Below are 13,508 nucleotides of genomic sequence, written 5' to 3'. Positions count from 1 at the left end.
TGTTCAGAAATGTCTGTAAGTAGAGCTGTACTTCAAACTTGTATTCATAGCTAACCAACTTCTTCCGTGTAAACACTATTAGCACCTCTAACACTGAAAACTAACAGAACTTTTATTCTAATATTCTTATTTAACAACTTTAAATGAACAATTACTTCTGTGCTAACAGGCTACCTGACCATGCTAATATTTATGTAATGCTAATATTCACATGTAGTTATCTCGTTCTTTTGTGAGATTAAGAAAGGCAGTCTAAAGGTTGCTTGATACTATTCTGCATTAACTTAATAGATTTCTTCTGTCAGTTGCTTCCTGCTAGCTTGTTTCTGAGTTAGGAGATTGCACATAAAGCAACAGGTGCACTTATGGGCTGTCTAACCAGTATAATTCAAGCTGCTCTATGCTTCAGCATAAAGGAAATCACATAAAAGTTGGACTTTTAGACTGAATCTGTAGTCAGTTTTATTGATACATCTTAAAAAGATATAAAGACATTCCGGAAGTGTCTGGAAGAATTGAATCAAAATCTTGCAAAAATATATTTATAGCAGACTAAAGTTCTTTTGACTTTTCATTAATAAATACTAAGATATACAATACCTGCCCCTCCCCCCCCATAAACTTAATTTCCTTTTATCCCAAACAATTCCTTTATTGTTCATTCCAGCACTGTCAAAAAGCCAGAATCATTCCTGTATAAAAGACTTTGGAAGAAGAACTTTCAACTTTCTCTTTTAAAATTAAGAGCTTTACCAAATCTTTGTGCAAAAAATGTACACGAGTACGATCGGATAAGAAAACTGAGTGTCTGTACAAATGCGTGCCATGAGAACAGCTGCCTCCTTGGTCCCATCTCCTCTCTGAAAGACGTCAGTCATTGTCTGAACCTGCAGGGGGTAAGAAGACGAGCGCGTCGCTGTAAGTGTGACCGTAGGGCCGCAGCCTGTAAACGCCGTACATCATCACGTGCATGTGGTTGGGAGACAGCCCGTTGAAAGTGATGGCCATATCTGAGCAGCAGCCGTCCACCACCTGCTCAGGCCGACTGGCCATTGCCTCTTTAATGAGAGCATTGACTGATTTGGTGTTAAAAACATCCTTTCCTTCCGAGTCCTCTGCATTTTCAGCAATCACTCCGGTATACTTCAGGCAGACTGCTAGTTGTTTGTCCTCAGAGAGCTTCCAAATCATACCGCCTTGCTCTGGACATTTGTCAGAGTCTTCAAAAACGTGTGAGAGTCGTCTTAGTGATTCAATGCTTAAGACAATTCCTCCCTCGCCATCTACATACTCCAGGTCACCAGATTTCATAGTGTGGCCTATATAATAAGGTTGTGCAGGGTCTTTCTTCAGTAAGAAATACTTGAGATTTTCAACAATAGCAAATGTTGTTGGATAGGCGAGGAAGAACCAGTTGAATTCATCTTTATAACGTTCATAGGTTAACTTGTAAGCTTTTCTCATCATTGTCCACATATCATTTGTGTTGAGGACTACAGCGTCAAACACTTTAACGTTCTCAGAGCTGTAGAACTCTGCCTTGTCGCAGTGCTTGCTCCATGTCTCTCTCACTGCAGCCCAGTGCCCAATGTCTTTGGGTTTCACGAGGACGATGCAGTAAACGCGGATGCTCTGGCTGAGCTCCAGTCGTTCATCTTCCGAAAGATTTAACACTTCTTCTTTGTTGGGAGCCTGAATGTGATGGTGCTCGTGATGACGTGCTCTGGTCCCATGGCCGATCTTAACGTGTCCAAGAAGCGTGACCACTACGCAGAAGATTCCTCCCAGCAGCACGCCCTTCATGAACGAACTGCTTTCGGAAAGCATTGTTCCTGGAAAGGAGACGCGCTTTAGGTGCCGATAAGGGATAGGCGCACCCCACCATTTCCGTACTAAGCGTGGCGGCAAATAACGCGCCCGCCGCACCTCGCGCTCTCACCCGCGGTCCCACCGGGCTGGTGGGTCCCACCTGGCCCTCAGCCGCCGCGGCCGTGCCCGCTCTCGTTCTCCCCCGCGCCGCCGGTAACCGGGCCAGGCCCGACGCCGCCGCCACTCACCGCTGCCGCCCGTGCCAGGACACGGGCACGCGCCGCGCCCCGCCACTTCCGGTTCCCCTTCCGGAACCTGTTCCTGTTTCCGGCGGAAGTGCAGCCGGGCCTTCCACTCCCGGCTCCCCTCGCGGCGGTCGCTGGGCGGCGTCGCCATCTCGCGGGGAAAGAGGGGGGACGGAGCGGAGCGGGTGAGAACAGCGGGTGGCACCGCTCCCTCACGAGCTGCCGGTTCGTTCCCCTGCTCTCACCGCGCCGAACTGCCGGACCGCGTCTGTCCTTGATGTGGCAGCTGTGGTGCCGCACGCATCGTTCGGTTTGGAGGGCCTCATTAAAATGTGGGCGAGATCTGCCCTGTTGTTTTGTCCCGGTGCATTTCTGAAATCTGGCGCTCTTCTACGCGTGTAGCCGTGATGAGGCCGGCAGGTATCATAGAATCACAGAATGGCCTGGGTTGAAAAGGACCACAATGATCACGTAGTTTCAACCCCCTGCTATGTGCAGGGTCACCAACCACCAGACCAGGCTGCCCAGAGCCACATCCAGCCTGGCCTTGAATGCCTCCAGGTTTGGGGCATGTACAGCCTCCTTGGGGAACCTGTTCCAGTGTGGAGGAGTGCGTGCTGCTGAGGGCCCCCCCTGGATTTGTTGGGCGTCTTTGGGTGGCGGGCAGTGGGTGGGGCTTCGTGCTGAGCTGAGTTGTGCTGGTTTCTCTGGGCACTGACAGGAGTTGGGCACAAGGAGTGCCCGGTGGGCGAGGTTTCTGACTGGATTTTGTAACTGTAGGCTTGTGAGTAAATAAACCTATTATCTAAGCGTGTCTTCCAGAATGAGCTATGCTTCTCAATATATTATTAGGCACATAAATAAATTTGACCTAATTTTAACTCGCTTCCAGGTTTTACTGAATGTGACATGTTCCTGTGTACATGTGAGCCCAGCTTATGACCTCTGTAAACTTTTGGTAGTTTTCAGGGGTGCTTGGTAAAGTCTGATACTCCCTTTGCATAGATAACAGTTTGCAGTTTTTTATTTTCACAGGCCACATCTAGGTTTTTCTTACTGACCAAAAATAGAGATTTTTGTGAATCAAAAATACAGGAATGTCAAATCAGAGGTTGCATGGGGAGATGTTACCCAAGTACCCACAAGCTGACAGCTTCTTTGCAGTGCTTCTCAAGCTGTAAACAAACTCCTTCATAATACAATCACAGAGATGTTTGATACGTGGCACTATAAGGATGTTTTACTCCTTGTATTGTAGCATCCAGTCACAGCAGTTAGCCTGCAGGCTGAGAGTGCTGTTTTTGCACTTTGCCAGATCTCCAAAAACTTTGATTTTAAACTCCTGGAGCCAAATAGAACAGTTATTACATTCTGGATGATTATTTGCTTGTAAACATCAGACTTCATTTTCAATTGTAGGCTTTTTAGGATTAGCATTTTCCATTAGTAAAATGACTGTTAATCTGCTTCTTATGCCTTGCATTGGTGTTCTCCTTTTTAGCTGCTTGCATATTTCTTTCAGAGACCCCAGGAATACTTATCTGATGCTAGGAAATACAGGAGACAAACTGATTGCAAGGGTGTCTCACTGTTTCCTCTCAGTGTTGCCATCTGCAAATTGCTTGGTCCCAGGAGAGATCCTCTCCTGCATCCATGGCTAGCCTCATGTAAGAGACAAGACAGGGAGTATCAATGCCAACCACTGTAGACTGGTGCTCTGCCAGCAGGGCCTCCTGTCACACTGAGTAGTAGAGCTGCTACTGGAATGGGAGCATGGGAAATGAATATGTGTCTGCCTGGAGAAAGAAGTAATGCCACGGCTGTCTTTTGAGGAGTCTGTTGCTTGCTGCTGTGTCTGACAGCAAGGTGAGATAGAGGGAGAGGAAGAAGAACCTCCATATACAGCTCTTGGTACTCAAAGAAAAACACCTAGCAATCACGGTCACTCCCATGGCTCTGTCTTTCCAGGTGCTTCTGTTGTGAAGAACAGAAGTCAGAACCCAGAACTGAGCACCACCTTCTGCGGAACAGAAGCCTACGTGGCCCCAGAGATGTGGCTGCATTACGCCCATGATGCCAAGAAGTTGGACGTCTGGAGCCTGGGGGTGGTCCTTTTTGCCATGGTGACTGGCTGCTTGCCCTTCCACGGCTGCCTCTGCAACATGATCCAGCATCAGAAGGATGGGGTCCTGCACCTGAGGGGGGTGTCCGTGCTGCCAGAGCCCTGCCAGGCCCTCATTGTCCAGCTGCTGCAGTTCTTACCATGCTCCCGGCCCAGCGTGGAGCAGGTGGCCAGCAACAGCTGGCTGAAGGGGGATGTCTAAGGGGAATCCTCCCCAGAGAATGTGTCAGGACAGCCACCTTTTGGTGCAATAAATGCCGTTGAAGAAAACCTCTTGAGCAGTTTGAGTAGCAGGGTGTGGGTGGGATTAAACTTCAAGTCCTGGCAAGACTTGGTCAAGAACTTGCTCAAACCCCTTCACAAAGAAGATGAATAAACCTGCCATTGGTTAGGCTTCAGGCTCTGGTAACTGCGTTGAGTGAGGGGTTAGAGCACACCACAGAGCTGCTTGCACTAGAAGTGGCTGGCTAAGCAAATAGAGGGGCCGGGTCCAAGCTCTCCCACTGATCCAGCTTTGGTAGCCACCGCCCTGTATTGAGCTTTAGATCACACAGGAATACTCAAAAACAAACAAACAAACAAACAAAGAAAAACCCTCACAGCAGAATGTTTACAAGCAATCCAACAGCATTACCGACCCAGAAGTTCTGGGGTGGCTTTCAGATCCATGCCTTAACTTCCACCACGTCTTGCAGGCATGGAATAATGACAGCATTTGAAATCTCTGCCAAGAGATACCGGATGAGAAAGAAACATGCTGGCACAGAGGCAATCAGCCTAGCAATCACGGTCACCCCCATGGCTCTATCTTTCCAGGTGCTTCTGTTGTGAAGAACAGAAGTCAGCAGTAGCCAAAATGTAATTGCCAGATGTATGCATTGCTTGCTGTCCCATGTTTTCATGGGTCTATGCTCACCCTTGCAAACTCAAACTCATTGCAAAGTCTGTGTGTCTGCAAGAGTAAAAACAGCTGTCATCTTGGTAGCCCAGAGGTCTCCAGCCCAACGTTCCTTCTCCAGGCAGAGCCAGCTGTGGGAGCAGACCGTGGCACTTGGGACTTGCTTGGGATTTTGCCTGGTGAAAGTTTAGGAACCTCCAGGGGTGGAGCTAGCACAGCTGCTGGGGGCAACCGTGTCATGGGGTGCGAGTGCCCTCTTGTCTGTGTTAAATGTAGTTAGGCAATTTGGATCCCTTATTCAGAGCTGGAAAAGAGCTGTCTGCTTTTTATGTTCTTATGAATTCTTAGGCCCAGTTCTTATGAATTTGTGAGATAAGGAGTTGGCGAGAGAATTCAAACGTCTTTCTGGACTATTAAGTGTTGGTGAATTTATTATCAAGCCTGAACTACAATCTGACCGAAGATCTGAAAACCAGAGAAGTTTTAAAGCACAGTTGTAGAGTCACATGGGATTACAGAATGGCTTGGGTTGGAAGGGACCTGACGCAGATGAGGGCATATCCCAGCCCCTCAGACGGAGGGAGGGGCCCGATGAAATCGACCTGCCATCGGTGGCGAGGACTGTGTCCTCTAGCAAGATGGGCTGTTGTCTCAGGCAATGGTTTTGGTCTCATCTTGGAGCCAGTGTCGCAGTCTCGGCATGCCTGGGCGATATCAGCTTTAGCAGCTGCCCACATGGTGTTTTGTCCAGCACACATGTAGAGATTGGCGACCAGGAGCGTGGTGGACATGTATGGTCCTGTGTTTAACCGCATTCCGTATGTCTAGCCACACATCTCTGGTCAGGCATGAGTAGTCCATTTCTGGGTGGCCCCATCTTCAAACCAGACTGTTTCAGTGGAGAGATGGTATGCCACTGCTTTTCACTGGCTCGGGTTGCCTTCGCTGGACCCATCTGTATACCAGGAATCTTTAGGAATGGGATATTTCCCTTCCTGAATGGGACTCTTGCCCAGTGAAGCGACCACTGTCTCTTCTGGCACATCACCGTGATACTGTGTGCTGTCCTGCTATGTCTTGTGATGATGGCTCAGGGTGCTGCACAGTTCCTTGAGGGCCAGCGACCAGCTCTGAGAAGTCGCCTGATACTGGTGGCCCAACACCGCTACTCTTCCTGTCTTGTGATGCAGCAGCAGCAGCAAACCTTGAACAGACGCCCAAGCGCCCTCCTGAGCAGATTGCGCCGTGGCCGGCGCTCACCGCGACTCCCGCCAGCAGCCGGGAGAGATTCTTGTTGGCCGGGGGCTTCAGGCACAAAGGCCTTTTCCCTTCCTCTGCCGCTGGAGGCAGAGGCTGCTGCTGGCAGATCAGGCAGCTCGCGGGTGCCGCTGGCAGATGTTGGTGTGTCAGCTGCGGGCACGTGCTGTGGTGCGGCTGCCTGGGCCACTGCCTGCTCTGGCAGAGGTGGCAAGGTGGGCATGCTGGCCGTGTCTTCCTGCGGGACCCCATTGCCGGGCAGTGTCTCGTTGTCTTCCAGCTTGTTCACTGTCTGCAAGAGAAGGCAAGAAGAAAGAAGTTAGTTGGGACATTTCCCTGTGTTGCCCTCCGTGGCCCTGCTGCAAATGCTCCTGCAACCTGTCCTTGTGGCGCAGCTGCATGGGCCGCTGCCACCCTGCTTCACAGAGCCGGCTGGGAAGAGGGCAGCTCCTCACGTGGCACCTGCTGAGCCTGGGGGCTCCCTGCAGCAGCCCCCACCGTGCCCCGACAGCTGACCACGCTCGGTGCGGCTCAGTCTGACAGGGGGTCGGCCCACCTGTCTCCTCCAGCACTTCCCGACGGCTGGACTCACCATGGCCTGGGCTGTGTCCGGCAGAGAAATGGCACAGGCTGTTGGGTCGTGCAGACAAGGCCTCTGGCTCTCATCCCTCGCAGCTGTGCTCTGTTCGCTCAGGAGAGATGAAGCTGGAGCATTCTCTTCTTCCACTGTTGGCGTGGATGCTGGCATCCCATGGCCATCATGCGTCTCAGCTCCAGCCTTGGCATCTTCCTGCCTTGACGCAAGAAGAGCTGTGCTCTGTGCCTGGCCATCTGACTCTCCCGAAACCTCTGTGTCGGTGATGCTGGAAGAGCCGGGCGTTTGCTGAGGAGAAGCCTGCGGGTCCCGGCGGAAGGCTGCGGTCCTGGGGTTGACCCAGTGGCTTTGGATTATTGGCTCTTCGTCATCACCTTCTCCCAGCTCATCCTCCTCTGCCGTGTCCCGTGGCTCATGCTGTGGAACACACGGGCGTTTCTGCCCTGCTTTCTGCTTCCTTGTCTTCTTCATCTGCTTAGTTATTTCCCAGTAGTCGTCCAGGCTTTGCCCGGTACAGGCCGCACAACTTTTAGCCATGTCTGTCAGAAGCTTTGTGTTCTGTGCCAGGATCTTTCGACATGACCTTCGAGACTCATGGTGCAGCCACAGCCTAGCGCCCATCACTTGGCACTGGATGCACGGCTTCAGGACTGCTGAGTGCCGATCGGCCCAAGACCCTTCCTGGTGCCCTGCCGCGTAGCCCCTGCCTGCGAAAGCGGGCACAGCTTCTCTGTGGGCAGTGATTGCTGCTGCAAGCTCTTCGGGATCAGGCCCTGATGGAGGAGTGACGCGCACTCCTTCTGTGGCCTCCTGGGCCTCGTCTGCTTCTGCTGCTCCCGCTGCTTGCTGAGCTTGTGTCAGGTCCTGCTGTCTGACTGCATCAGACACAGTTTCTGTCTGGACCTGTGGCAGGGGGGACTGCACAGTGTTCTCCACTGCTGCACCACTGACGGCTGGGCTTGGTGGAGCACTTTTCTGTTTGCCCAATCCTGCTGCTTCGTCCTGTTTGCCAAGGCCGTCCAGAGCAGTTGTGCAAAGCTCCTGATGGCCCGGGGCTTCAGGCACAAAGGCCTTTTCCCTTCCTCTGCCGCTGGAGGCAGAGGCTGCTGCTGGCAGATCAGGCAGCTCGCGGATGCCGCTGGCAGATGTTGGTGTGTCAGCTGCAGGCACGTGCTGTGGTGCGGCTGCCTGGGCCACTGCCTGCTCTGGCAGAGGTGGCAAGGTGGGCACGCTGGCCGTGTCTCCCTGCAAGACGCTTCCGTGGGACAGCATCTCATTGTGTTCCACATCATTTACCTGCAAGAGAAGGCAAGGAGAAAGGCCGAGTTACTTTGGGCACTTCCGTGTGTTGCCTTCCATGGCCCTGCTGCAAATGCTCCTGCAACCTGTTCTTGTGGCGCAGCTGCGTGGGCCGCTGCCATCCTGCTCCACAGAGCTGACTGGCAAGAGGGCAGCTCCTCTCTCTCCTGGCTTAGACTGACATGGAGACGGCCGCGCTGTCTCCTCTAGCATGTCCTGCCTGTTTGTCAGCTGCCTGCTTGTCAGCGGCTGGCAGGGCTGAGACAGCCTCTCCACCTGGTCTCCCTGGGGCTCCCTACCTGTGCCTGGTGGCTGCCACGCGGAGATGGCAGCGGCGGCAGCCTGTCCTCTTGGAGGGTGGATTCTGGGCTCTGGCTGCCCGCTGTCATCGTGTGAGGTGGCCCGTGAATCACCTGTGAGGAAGAGAAGGAGAGGGATTGAGGCACCCATACTGGCCCTGACAGCACCCACTGTGCCACCGGACCTGGGCCCAACGTGTGGCCAGGCAGCTCCTGGCCATGGATGGCAAAGCTGAGCGTGGCCAAGCTGCTCTCTGCCCCTCGTCTCCAAGCTTCCAGGGCCATGTGGGCCTTGGCTTTCCCAGGCATCGTTGGCTCTGTGTGGAGATGCTCCCAGGTGTCAGGAAGCTGTAAGTGCTCAGGCTGTAAGGTGCTCAGGGCCAGCTGGTTGGCTCTCCCCAACACCACATCCCTCCTCCTGCTGCTCTCCACACCATCTTGTCATGCTGCTGGTCTCTCCCTCACTCCCTGAGCCTCACCTCATCTTGCTCCTGTACGCTCGGCAGCCCTTTGTTGGGCTGAGAGTGAGCCTTAGGCTCCTCTTCCTTTGGCATCTCCATGTCCTCGTCCGGAGACCAGAGAAAGGCACCCAGAAGAGCTGCTGCCTCCTGACAGAGCTGCTCTCCTCGGAGTGAGCACCCCAGGGCTCTGGCCCTGCCAGGGATGTCGTTGCTGTAGTTAACCGTCCAGGTCACAATGGCCTTTGGGCGTGGTGTTGCCCACCATCACAAAGCCCTGGCTGTGGCTGTGGGCCCACAGAGGCCCATGTGCTAGCAGCTGCCCTAGGGAGAGCCGCTCACATGCCCACAGGAAGGCACGGGTCAGCAGGGTCCGCTGTGTTCTTCTGCCATGCCTCTCCTTACTCAGTCCGGTGGTCCTCTGTGGGCTCTCCCGTACCTCTGACACTCTCATGTGCTGGGCACCCGAGACTGCACACAGCGCTCTCAGGGCCGCCCGTGCTGGTGAAGTCTTTCCACCTAAAGCATGTCCTGTATCCCCAGGGTGCTGCCCTCGTCCAGCAGTGAGCCTCCAGTGGCACTCCATTCCTGTTTTGGAGCTGCCGGTTCCCACTGTCCTGGGATCTGCCCCCGTTTGGACTAGCATTCACCTTCTCAAGCCATCTCTTGCTAAAGAATCATAGAATGGCCTGGGTTGAAAAGGACCACGATGATCATCTAGTTCCAACCCCCTGCTATGTGCAGGGTCGCCAACCACCAGACCCGGCTGCCCAGAGCCACATTCAGCCTGGCCTTGAATGCCTCCAGGTTTGGGGCATGCACAACCTCCTTGGGGAACCTGTTCCAGTGCCTCACCACCCTCTGTGTGAAAAACTTCCTCCTAACATCTAACCTAAACCTCCCCGTGTCAGTTTAAAACCATTCCTTGTCCTGTCACTATCCAGCCCCGTAAACAGCCATTCTCCCTCCTGTTTGCACACTCCCTTCAAGTACTGGAAGGCCACAATGAGGTCTCCCTGGATCCTTCTCCAAGCTAAACAAGCCCAGTTCCCTCAACCTTTCTTCATAGGAGAGGTGCTTCAGCCCTCTAATCATCATAGTGTCCGCCCTTCCTTTCTGTGTTCACCCTGGAAGGTGGTATCTACAGCCTGTCTCTGGTTCTCAGTGCCCAGTCGACAGAAATACAATACCTGTGAACAGAGCGTATGGAGTTGCAATCAGGTGTTCTACTCAAAAATTTGATCAGGTCTCTTCTTCCAGAGAAAAACATCCCCTGCTCTGCAGTCGCTCCTTACTCACGCCATCGCTGCGTGGCAGTACATGTGCATGTGTGAGCAGCTGCTCTCAAGGATGAAGCACAGCAGGAATAAAATTTGATCTAAAATCTCTGAGCAGCACCTTGAGAGCTCCCTGAGAACTGCTGAGATGGCCATCAAGCCCGAGTGACACCTTGGTTTGTGGGAAACCGAGGCAGCCCCTCTTCCCTGGGAGCAGCCCGGCCAAGCCAAAAGGCTGGGCACCCACAGATTAGCTGCTGTCTTCCCACCGAGGAAATACACAACCATAAATAGTGGAGTTCCTGGCAACCATCGGCGTGTAGTTTAGCTCCCCTACAGACCTGGAAATGCCCTCTGCCATTAGCAGCAGAGCATTTGTGCCAAAAGCAGGCAAAGGACATCTTCTTAAACTGCTGGGTGGAAGCACAGTAAAGTACTACAAATGCAGCCTCACCAAGGCTTTGGTGTGTTTTGTGAGCAGAAGCTGAGCAGAGGGGCCACTTTCAAGCAAGTCACTGCTGTTGCCCGACTGCACAGCCCTCAGGCACTGCCCGCGCCTCCTCTCCCCTCCTGCTCTCTGCCTCCTGCTCCTTTCTTCTGAATCCACTCCTGGTGAACTCCAACTTGCAACAAGAGAACGCCTCGCAGTTATCATTTTTATCATTTTTGCTTAAAACCAGGGGAGTGTAACTCAAAGAAGTTCCCAACGCTGTTTCTCCTGAAAGGCCAGGCTCCCCATCCACACCACACCAAGCTGAAAGCCCACCTTGAAAAACCATTTCCTGCACTGTCATCATCAAAAACTAAATACTGACATCAGGCCAAAGTGGCCTGTAATTAGTGGTGGTACAAATCACCCTCTGGTGCCATTTTGTGTAGTTCTGATTTTAATACAATCAATATCCTGCAGAAAATAGCTGTGGGTCTCCAAAGTGATTATTTGATTATTTGCTCCAGAACACTCACATCTAAACTCTTATCATCAGACAATCCTTGTTCTGACAACTCAAGAGCAGAAACAGGTAAAAAAAATGAAAATATTCAGAGCTGGAAGTTCTCCCAGTGTGTGTCCATGACAAGCTGGGACACCCAAGAACAGTGCAGACCCGTCGGATCACGTTGACATCACAGTCACAGTGAGACACTGCCACACTTCATCACGATGCCTGGGTGGACCCTCAGCCCCACAGGCACCCGTGGAACCACTGCAGGTTTGTGAAGGCTGACTGCGGACACACTTTTATCCCATCCGGACCAGCTAAAATGCCAAACTCTGATGCAGACAAGAAGCTACTCCACAAGCTGGGCTTCACGCTGGGTGAGACCTTAGGAGAGGGTACGTTCTCCATGGTGAGGGCGGCCACCTCCACCAACTACACGGTCCCCCTAGCTATCAAGAGGGTGGACAAGCGAAGGGCCTCCCCAGAATTCGTGCAGAAGTTTCTGCCCCGGGAGCTCTCCATCCTGCGTGAGCTCGATCATCCCAACATCGTGCTCATCTTTGAGATCTTTGAGCTGACCAACAGTACGGTCTACATTGTGATGGAGGCGGCAGCCATCAACCTGCAGCAGCGGCCGCAGCAGCTGGGCAAGCTGCCCTGCATCCCCGACGCCCGGGACATCTTTGTGCAGATTGTGGGAGCCGTGCACTACCTCCACGACCGCAACATCGTGCATCGTGACCTCAAGTGTGAGAACATACTGCTCAGCGCTGATGGCCGCCGGGCCAAGATTGCTGACTTTAGCTTCAGCAAGGAAATGAGCAGCTACCCAGAACTGAGCACCACCTTCTGCGGAACAGAAGCCTACGTGGCCCCGGAGATGTGGCTGCATTACGCCCATGATGCCAAGAAGTTGGACGTCTGGAGCCTGGGGGTGGTCCTTTTTGCCATGGTGACTGGCTGCTTGCCCTTCCACGGCTGCCTCTGCAACGTGATCCAGCATCAGAAGGATGGGGTCCTGCACCTGAGGGGGGTGTCCGTGCTGCCAGAGCCCTGCCAGGCCCTCATTGTCCAGCTGCTGCAGTTCTTACCATGCTCCCGGCCCAGCGTGGAGCAGGTGGCCAGCAACAGCTGGCTGAAGGGGGATGTCTAAGGGGAATCCTTCCCAGAGAATGTGTCAGGACAGCCACCTTTTGGTGCAATAAATGCCGTTGAAGAAAACCTCTTGAGCAGTTTGAGTAGCAGGGTGTGGGTGGGATTAAACTTCAAGTCCTGGCAAGACTTGGTCAAGAACTTGCTCAAACCCCTTCACAAAGAAGATGAATAAACCTGCCATTGGTTAGGCTTCAGGCTCTGGTAACTGCGTTGAGTGAGGGGTTAGAGCACACCACAGAGCTGCTTGCACTAGAAGTGGCTGGCTAAGCAAATAGAGGGGCCGGGTCCAAGCTCTCCCACTGATCCAGCTTTGGTAGCCACCGCCCTGTATTGAGCTTTAGATCACACAGGAATACTCAAAAACAAACAAACAAACAAACAAAGAAAAACCCTCACAGCAGAATGTTTACAAGCAATCCAACAGCATTACCGACCCAGAAGTTCTGGGGTGGCTTTCAGATCCATGCCTTAACTTCCACCACGTCTTGCAGGCATGGAATAATGACAGCATTTGAAATCTCCGCCAAGAGATACCGGATGAGAAAGAAACATGCTGGCACAGAGGGCAATCAGCCTAGCAATCACGGTCACCCCCATGGCTCTATCTTTCCAGGTGCTTCTGTTGTGAAGAACAGAAGTCAGCAGTAGCCAAAATGTAATTGCCAGATGTATGCATTGCTTGCTGTCCCATGTTTTCATGGGTCTATGCTCACCCTTGCAAACTCAAACTCATTGCAAAGTCTGTGTGTCTGCAAGAGTAAAAACAGCTGTCATCTTGGTAGCCCAGAGGTCTCCAGCCCAACGTTCCTTCTCCAGGCAGAGCCAGCTGTGGGAGCAGACAGTGGCACTTGGGACTTGTTGGGATTTTGCCTGGTGAAAGTTTAGGAACCTCCAGGGGTGGAGCTAGCACAGCTGCTGGGGGCAACCGTGTCATGGGGTGCGAGTGCCCTCTTGTCTGTGTTAAATGTAGTTAGGCAATTTGGATCCCTTATTCAGAGCTGGAAAAGAGCCGTCTGCTTTTTATGTTCTTATGAATTCTTAGGCCCAGTTCTTATGAATTTGTGAGATAAGGAGTTGGCGAGAGAATTCAAACGTCCTTCTGGACTATTAAGTGTTGGTGAATTTATTATCAAGCCTGAGCTACAATCTGACC

At 52.6% G+C, this 13,508-nt stretch overlaps 4 protein-coding genes across 9 annotated transcripts; 2 read left to right on the top strand and 2 right to left on the bottom strand.

The window, feature by feature from the left end:
• Positions 1-437: 437 nt before the first annotated feature.
• On the bottom strand, positions 438-2,184 carry C1GALT1C1 (C1GALT1 specific chaperone 1). Of its 4 annotated transcripts, none has more exons than XM_085230520.1 (2): positions 2,058-2,184; positions 438-1,832 (listed from the first exon to the last, which is right to left on the bottom strand). In XM_085230520.1, exon 2 carries the CDS (start codon positions 1,825-1,827, stop codon positions 871-873), a length of 957 nt encoding a protein of 318 aa, XP_085086646.1. In that variant the 5' UTR covers positions 1,828-1,832; positions 2,058-2,184; the 3' UTR covers positions 438-870. The 4 variants fall into 4 exon arrangements, with proteins under 4 accessions (XP_085086646.1, XP_010713751.1, XP_010713750.1 ...); XM_010715449.3 differs by having other exon boundaries at positions 1,927-2,129; XM_010715448.3 differs by having other exon boundaries at positions 1,940-2,129.
• LOC104912211 (testis-specific serine/threonine-protein kinase 6-like) lies at positions 2,136-4,955 on the top strand. Of its 3 annotated transcripts, XR_014884949.1 has the most exons (3): positions 2,136-2,474; positions 3,782-3,920; positions 4,023-4,950. XR_014884949.1 is itself a non-coding variant. In XM_031554703.2 (2 exons), the coding sequence occupies exons 1-2, from the start codon at positions 2,462-2,464 to the stop codon at positions 4,376-4,378; spliced, it is 369 nt and encodes a 122-aa protein (XP_031410563.2). In that variant the 5' UTR covers positions 2,136-2,461; the 3' UTR covers positions 4,379-4,950. The 3 variants fall into 3 exon arrangements, 1 of the variants encoding a protein (XP_031410563.2); XR_014884950.1 differs by lacking the exon at positions 3,782-3,920 and having other exon boundaries at positions 2,136-2,838; positions 4,023-4,955; XM_031554703.2 differs by lacking the exon at positions 3,782-3,920.
• Positions 4,956-6,239: 1,284 nt separating this feature from the next.
• LOC146543792 (uncharacterized) lies at positions 6,240-9,109 on the bottom strand. The gene is made up of 4 exons (XM_085230600.1): positions 9,004-9,109; positions 8,525-8,638; positions 6,920-8,222; positions 6,240-6,619 (listed from the first exon to the last, which is right to left on the bottom strand). Exons 1-4 carry the CDS (start codon positions 9,082-9,084, stop codon positions 6,240-6,242), a joined length of 1,878 nt encoding a protein of 625 aa, XP_085086726.1. The 5' UTR covers positions 9,085-9,109.
• Positions 9,110-11,318: 2,209 nt separating this feature from the next.
• Positions 11,319-12,353, top strand: LOC100543476 (testis-specific serine/threonine-protein kinase 6-like). Its single transcript, XM_003208461.4, has one exon. The coding sequence runs from the start codon at positions 11,523-11,525 to the stop codon at positions 12,351-12,353; it is 831 nt and encodes a 276-aa protein (XP_003208509.3). The 5' UTR covers positions 11,319-11,522.
• Positions 12,354-13,508: the final 1,155 nt, after the last annotated feature.

The sequence above is a fragment of the Meleagris gallopavo genome, chromosome 9 (assembly GCF_905368555.1).
Source record: "Meleagris gallopavo chromosome 9, MGAL_WU_HG_1.1, whole genome shotgun sequence".
NCBI classification, from domain to species: Eukaryota; Metazoa; Chordata; class Aves; order Galliformes; family Phasianidae; genus Meleagris; species Meleagris gallopavo.
This window is presented reverse-complemented; position numbering and strand designations above follow the sequence as displayed.

What these genes read in the sequence shown, in the direction of transcription:
- C1GALT1C1 (XM_085230520.1), bottom strand. Translation starts at nt 1,827, where the DNA reads ATGCTTTCCGAAAGCAGTTCGTTCATGAAGGGCGTGCTGCTGGGAGGA.
- LOC146543792 (XM_085230600.1), bottom strand. Translation starts at nt 9,084, where the DNA reads ATGGAGATGCCAAAGGAAGAGGAGCCTAAGGCTCACTCTCAGCCCAAC. An exon ending in GCGTACAGGAGCAAGATGAG is followed by an intron (nt 8,639 to 9,003) that starts GTGAGGCTCAGG and finishes TCTTCCTCACAG; the next exon opens with GTGATTCACGGGCCACCTCA. An exon ending in CACAGCCCAGGCCATGGTGA is followed by an intron (nt 6,620 to 6,919) that starts GTCCAGCCGTCG and finishes TCTTGCAGACAG; the next exon opens with TGAACAAGCTGGAAGACAAC.
- LOC100543476 (XM_003208461.4), top strand. Translation starts at nt 11,523, where the DNA reads ATGCCAAACTCTGATGCAGACAAGAAGCTACTCCACAAGCTGGGCTTC.